This window comes from Micromesistius poutassou (genome assembly GCF_964030765.1).
Source record: "Micromesistius poutassou genome assembly, chromosome: 1".
Lineage (NCBI taxonomy): Eukaryota > Metazoa > Chordata > Actinopteri > Gadiformes > Gadidae > Micromesistius > Micromesistius poutassou.
The window spans coordinates 11,002,009-11,009,731 of NC_140271.1; the positions used below are offsets into that span (position 1 = coordinate 11,002,009).

General features: G+C 42.9%; 1 protein-coding gene across 1 annotated transcript; it reads left to right on the forward strand.

Moving 5' to 3' along the window:
* Nucleotides 1–4,453: 4,453 nt before the first annotated feature.
* Nucleotides 4,454–7,501, forward strand: prl (prolactin; the record flags this gene model as incomplete). Its single annotated transcript, XM_084488743.1, has 5 exons — nucleotides 4,454–4,583; nucleotides 4,890–5,002; nucleotides 5,815–5,922; nucleotides 6,581–6,763; nucleotides 7,310–7,501. 5 exons carry the CDS (start codon nucleotides 4,454–4,456, stop codon nucleotides 7,499–7,501), a joined length of 726 nt encoding a protein of 241 aa, XP_084344869.1.
* Between the last annotated feature and the right edge of the window lie 222 nt (nucleotides 7,502–7,723).

Below are 7,723 nucleotides of genomic sequence, written 5' to 3' on the forward strand. Positions count from 1 at the left end.
TGTGTCAAGGTTAGAGCCTTATTGACGGTCACTGTATACATGTACGACTGTACACTACATGTGTGGGAAAAGTGATCTCCTACCTAAAAGTACTGCATAGGTCGTTTGATTCGGTCATCCAAAACGACCCATATGAACATTTTAGCCCTCAGACAGTTAGAAGAAACAACATTATGTCACGTTTTGCATGGTTCTGTCTTGCCAAAACATTTGATTTAAAAAGCTACATTTCAAGATAGATTCGGCATTAAAATGTGCTTTGATAACATTTCATGGTTCACTAAAATAGTAGATAATATATGATACATCTAGCCCTACAGGAAGTTATGTAATTAGAAGGTGACCTAGGGATCAAGGACACTTGGGAGTGAGCAAGAGACCTGGGGTGTCTTTTAAATGAACGAGGACCTCAATGATGAAGTAAGATTATAAATTTGGGGGTGTTGGCCCTACAGGAAGTAACCAAAAAAGCCTCAGAAAATGCTCCATCTCTAAGGGCCATGGCTTTTGACCTTTTGTCCCCATATATGAAAAACTTGTCCACAGGCCAGCCGTCTTCACACGCCTCAAGGAACAAGTTCCTATCTCCATCCCACAGGAGATGGGAACATTGAAACCAACACTGTTTTATATCCATTTACTGTAAGGTTGGAGGCCACACCCCTTTTTGTGCTAGAGATTTAAAATCCTAAACATGTTCCCCTGGGTCCCAGGAATGACATATCTGAGATTTGCATTTCTAGCGCTTGCAAAGAATAGTTTGCCCAAAGGGGCTGTTTTTTAAGCAGACTCTCTCTTAAGTGAGGCCTGCGAAACAGTGGAATGTGGTGCAAACGGGCATTCTGGAGATAGGAGGGTCCTACTGCTCTGATACCTGAAAAACCTGTTCCAGGACTTGGATCCCATACCGAACCGTGGCCCTTTGACCCCAGGGGATGGGGGGGAATCGGGTTACACCGTTGCATAAGAGCCCCACAGGTCTCTATAGCTCCCTCCCAAGTGTCCTTGGCCCCGAGGTCACCTACTAACTACATTACTCCCTGTAGGGCAGACTTATGGCCCGTTCAGACCGTTCAGATTATGGGGAGAACATTTTCGCGACGTTCTCGTGAACGACACCTCATGACACTCTGATGATTCTACTTCCTATCGCCAACTGGGGCCAGATTTTGCTAACAGAGTTGCCCCAGTTGGTGACGTATTGTTTACGTGCATGAACATGGCAGACCCCGAGGCAAAAGAAAAAACCCCCCATCATATCACATATTTTTTGCCATGTCTACACTTTACTATTGATTGACGTTGTAACCGTCTGTTGGCGTCGACTTTACTCAGTTTTAAGCAATATCTTCTTGATCGTTTTCCTGCAGATATTCCAAACATCTGTCAAGGTGTTGATTGCATGCATGAATGACAAAAAATATATTTCTTGCGGCCTCCATGATAACCAACAAACACAGAACCTATGTTCAACACCCAACAGATGGTGGTGGTAATCCTGTTGCTGTGATATATACCGCTGACGAAGAATAACTTTATTACCAGGACACATGAATGGTACATTACAGTATATTATCTACTCATTTTAGTAAACCTTAATGCCCTGATTCTTATAAAAGAGACCAGATGTCTCTTTCTCACACTCATAAGTAATTATGTGCCCCCACATACAACAAGTGTTTAATGTTTGACTAAATGTTTGAATGTTTAGTGTTTAACTAATGGTTTATCTATGATAATTTCAGTATCCTTTAGAAGGTTTTTCCTCTAATTTTACTCTATTGATTGCGTTTATGCTTCGAAAACATTTAAAGAGGATTTAATTTGTCATGATTATCTTTGTTGAACAAAATGTATTAAAGCGGTAGGTCGGGATTCTAGGCTAGCTCAAGTCGATGGGATTCTGCTAGCCTGCCAATAAAAACACTTACCCACTCCACAATACACCCGATGCAAATAAATGATAACGCCAGACTATCGATGTAAATGTCTGTGTTGATAGAATAATGTTAGAAATACAACTACCCTTGCATCACATTGCATTTAGTTTATAATCCCTGTAGTGCGCTTCTCTGTTTACGTTCTGCTGTAGTAAATTGGTTGCTACACCGGAGCAAAGTGAAATTCCGCTGCTGCTGAGAAAGTAGTCCCTCAAAATGTAATGTGATCATTGCGATACAAGGATAGTTTTATTTCTAACATTACTCTATCAACACAGACATTTACATCGATAGTCTGGCGTTATAATTGATTTACCTCGGATGTACTGTGGAGTGGTTTTTATTGGCAGGCTAGCAGATCCCCGTCGACTTGCGCTAGCCTAGCACCAGCGATTTCTGCAACTAAGGACTGAATTAAACGTGTTAAAAACGGTCTCCAATGATAAATAACACACTGGGTCACTTGGAAATGAGGTCATGTCCAAAATCCTACCCCTTTAAACCTCCGGGTCACCCCACAAAAACACGTCCTCCTAATCCATCCCAAAGGTGAATAAATGTCTTCCCTGGCTCATTTGAATTATTTTATTTTGTTAGATGATCATCGGTCACCAAATAGCACACAACAACTCAGATAACTATGCAACGCAAAGACATTGATTCACACAACATGCAAGCTGCGTCCATATGAATCACCATGGCAACGATGGAAAACGTTGCATTAACTAGCATCCTAAACATCATATACATTCACTGACTGAAGATAACCAATTATAATGCACATTTATCACTAGAAATTGTATCAAAACGCGTTTTAATGCTGAAACTGCAGAGAATAAAACAAATGTCATCCATTTTGATGTGACAAGACAGAACCTTGACAAAAGTGAGATATCGCTGTTGATAGGGGGCTAAAACGTTGATATGGGTCGTTTCAGACGACCTATATAAACAACCTATTCTGACGTTTAAGTTGGAGGGCAGGCTGGTGTCCAGATAGTAGATACGATTTATGAGGTATGCATGCGGGGGGACATAGTTAAAAAGTCACTAAAATAGATCCAATGCGCAAAGGCTCATGGGTAAACTATAGGGTAGCAGAACATAGTCCAGAGGAGTCAAGCATGTCAGAGTCATGACACTTTGTCCATTCAGCAGACACTGTAGTCAAGGGCAAAGATCAAAAGCCATGCTACATACATGTCCTTGAAATAATAATCATAACTATAATATAAAATGATATACAAATGATACAAACCTTGTTTAAGTAATTACTAGTCAAATCACAAATTGAAAAGGAATTTGTATACATTCTCCTTTGACCTAGATATACCTCCCTTCCTCTCCAACTGAAAGAGTTTGCATTTGCATTTCCACTGGAGCCAAGAAGTCTGGTACTGAGGCCGATTGAGGCCTTCTTTATTGTGTTGATTCCTATAGCTGTCTTGCAGTCTTGCTTACAGCCTTGCAGACATGTACACTTGAAACCATGACCAATCCTAAACTCTCCACGATGGTCACTCCCACAGTCCCACTCACCTTGGTTTCCTTTGTTGTTACTACCCGCGATGATGAAGTTTCCCTATAGGAATCATGTACAGCCATTGTCTCATTGAATGTATGCTTTGCTGCCTTTTCATGATCCTGCTCTAACATTCAATGAAATATGTTGTCAAGAAGTGTCCTAAGAAGTTATTCCTCATCGGTACACATATACGTATGTTTATCATGAGTTGAACTTAGATTGCAGTATCTCTTGAAGGCTAGGGTTAAGACTTTATTAATTACATTTAACATTTGTAATTTATTCATAAATATTATATTAAAAATAAGTATATAATATTACATAGGCTATATATATATATATATTTATTAATTTTAGAATAAATAAAAAATATCTTTGCTATATGACCATTGATGTTTGATCCTAGAATAGTATATATAGTTTATACTTTCAAATATAACAAAAATTCTGGAAGAATGTTAATGTCAACATTTCACTTGAACAAGTTTCTCAATTTGAAAAGGTTCTTGCTGTCTTCGGAAACTTTCATTTTCTTTGTATGTGTTCATTTCATAGCATCAGCTCACTAAATGGAGAAAATGGCTTCTCTACCGTGATGGAAAAGCACGGTGCGTTCAAGGTTCTTACCTGCGTAATTCATGATGGATGTTTTCATTCATCTACTTGATTAGGCAAGTCCGTACATTATTCCACATTTCCACTTAGACATTGACACACACACACACACACACACACACACACACACACACACACACACACACACACACACACACACACACACACACACACACACACACACACATACACACACACACACACACACACACACACACTGGATGACACCTTGAATCTCACCTGATCCACAAAGGCCAATCTCTGTCATGTTTCTCATTATGGTACTGGAACAAACTAGATAGACTTAGAAACAATTAGTGCATCCTTCCCCACACTGCTGCATAAACACATGAGGTTAGCCCGTATATAACGCATGGGGGGAGATAGGGACGGACAGACTCACGGAGGACCAAGAGGAACCTGCAGGGACCAAGAAGAGGAGGAAGAGGAAGAAGACGAAATGGCTGACAGAAGATCACAAGGAAGCAGACTCTGCCTTACAGGTCAGATGCCAGGTTGTGTGCTTTTGTGTATGTGTGTGTTCAGGTGTGTGTGTGTGTGGTCGGATTTGGATTACAGTTAAGACATTAATTGTTGTTTTAAAAACCATCACAAAAGTTTATTCTCCCCAATACCTGTTTTATTTTTTCCACTTTTGAGTGTTTTACATTTTTGCATTTAATTAACTTACATTCTCTGTTTTCTTGTCATTATTGTCCATCTCTAATGTCTGTAACATCAACTCTTACGGCACTCATCACCCATGATGACTGACGTCCCGCCCTTCTCTCCCCTTCTCCCCCTCGCAGTGCTGAGCATCATGGCCGCCTGCCACGCCGTCCCTGTCAGCGACCTACTGGACAGAGCCTCCCAGCGCTCCGACACCCTGCACTCCATCAGCACCTCGCTCACCCACCACATGGTCAGCCCCCCCTCCCCCTCGCGCTCATCTCCAGTCTGAGGTGGAGATGAGATAATATTAGGCCATATTATTGGGTTAGTCCGACTATGATTGGATTTTTAAGATGCATGTATACACCTTAGTTGGACAAAAATTGGACCGAACCGGGTTTCTCATAGCCGGATTAAGACCCCTGGATTATTCGATTGATAGTCTAATTAATCGTGCATGTATACATTCAATCGGATTGGAATCGGATTTTGCGTTCTGCAGAATAAATGTTTTTTTCTTCCGACGTGTTAACAGTCTTTATTCATTCATTGCGCCGCAGCCAAACTGACGGGATATTCTCTGATATTATGAATCTTAAAGAATGATAATGAATCTGGTTCTCCGACTCTCTGGTACTTCCACAACAAGTAAAGACTCGCAGTGGGGATTATCTCGGCCATGGTTGAGAAGGAATTGGGTAAAGGAAATTTGGCTTTGACTCTCTGAAGTTCAGATTGAACCGCGACACGGAGGAGAAAGGGATTGTTGCCGTATGCTCCCCCACCGGACTCCCTGCCAGGCAGACATTGACATGTGTTAATAGGCTAGAGAAAAGTAATTTTGCCTGTTATTGTTGATTCAGATCTTAGATTATTGGAGGTGTATGTAAACGTATTGAGTGAGAGCGTGTTTTTATGGAGAGATCAATCCAGAATGTGTTCATTAAGACACTCAGGGGTTCTTAATGTGAGGCATGCAGTGATTGCTAGTTTGATAAGAGTAAGTAATTCTTCCAATAGTATTTTTGCATGAAGAATATTATCTCTCTTGTTTCGCCACAGGACTCTCATTTACCCTCCATAGGACGTATGCTGATGCCTCGCCCCAACAAGTGCCACACCTCGTCCCTACAGACGCCCAACGACAAGGAGCAGACTCTGAGTGTGAGCGTAAGTGTCCTGCTCCCTTCTCCCATCTTCCTGCCATCCTACAGTCTTCCTGTTTCCCTGTATTGTCAAACAATACTAAATATACATATCATATGCATAAGAGATATCCAGTGAATCTATACCAGACACTAACTACTGGATTCTGTCTTGCTCGGGAGACACGGGGGGGACATTGGTGGGGATTGAACCGAGAACCTGTCAAACAGCCTTACCACAATGAAGCTCTGGTTCAATGCAGAAAAGCATTGTTTTAATTGTGTGTTTTTACCCCGTCAACATAAAATCAAATCTCCTGCGATCCCGCATGCATATCAGGCCCACTGGTTGAGAACCACTGCATTGGACTATCCTGCATGATTCTTCAAAAGGGACATTCACATATACAAAAGAGAAAGAGAGCAAAGTGTATCTTTTAATATTGCGGAGCAGTGACCATCTTTTCCAGAACCAATCACAAACAGACGTCTGTGTTGCTTTTACAAGTTCCCACTCAGCGTGCCAATTTTCAAATTAAATGATATTAAGTATTTCCAGTCGGACGACCTTGATTCGACACGCAAAGTTTTTCCACACTTCCTGCTCCTAGACCGTACAGCCTACGATACAGCCTATGACGTGGGGCGTTTATATGTGAACGCCCTCCCCTCCCCCCCACCAGGAGGCGGAGCTGATGTCCCTGGCCCGCTCGCTGCTCCAGGCGTGGACCCGCCCCCTGCTGGTCCTGTCCCAGGAGTCTGGCTCGCTGCCCGCCCCGGCCCAGGGCCCCGTCTCCAGCCGGCTGCTGGAGCTGCTGGACCACGCCTCCAGCCTGCATGACGGCCTGGACGTCCTGTCCAGCAAGGTGGGCCTGGGGGTGGAGGTGTGTGTGTGTGTGTGTGTGTGTGTGTGTGTGTGTGTTTGTGTTTGTGTTTGTGTGTGTTAGTATATGTGTGTGTGTGTGTGTGTGTGTGTGTGTGTGTGTGTGTGTGTGTGCATATGTGAATTTGTGTATACAGCACAATCCAATCCAGTACAAAGCAATTCAGTACAATATAATACAGTCAAATACAACACAACAGAAAGCAACACAACACCACACAATACAGTAAAATACAATGCAACACAACACAACAGAGTGCAACACAACACAACACAACACCACACAATACAGTAAAATACAATGCAATACAACACAACGGAGTGCAACACAACACAACAGTGTGCAACACAATACAGTAAAATACAATGCAATGCAACACAACATAAAGCAACACAACACCACACAATACAATGCAACAAAACAGAATGCAACACGACAACACAACACAATACAATAAAATACAACACAACACAACACTTCCCAGCCCTTCCCAGTGCAGTGAGCAGCGTTGTGCCCCCTGTCCTCCAGATGGGCCCGGCCGCCCAGTACCTGTCCTACCTGCCCTACCGCGGGGGCAGCGACCTGGGCCCGGACAACTCCTCCAGGCTGGTCAACTTCCACTTCCTGCTGTCCTGCTTCCGCCGCGACTCCCACAAGATCGACAGCTTCCTGAAGGTCCTGCGCTGCAGGGCCACCAAGTCGAGGCCCGAGTCCTGCTAGGCTGGGGGGAGGGGGGGGGGGGGGGGGGACTTTATTGACTTTATGCACTTTATTCTTAATCTTACACTCTCCCTTAATCAGCAAGGAAGAAATCTTGAGAAGGAACGCAGAGTGGGGGATCCCTCCTTCCAGGGATGGTCAGGACTCAGTGGCTGCCCATATACAAAAGAGAAAGAGAGTTGTGCCTGTTACTGCTTGAATTTTAATAAATACTTTTTTTTC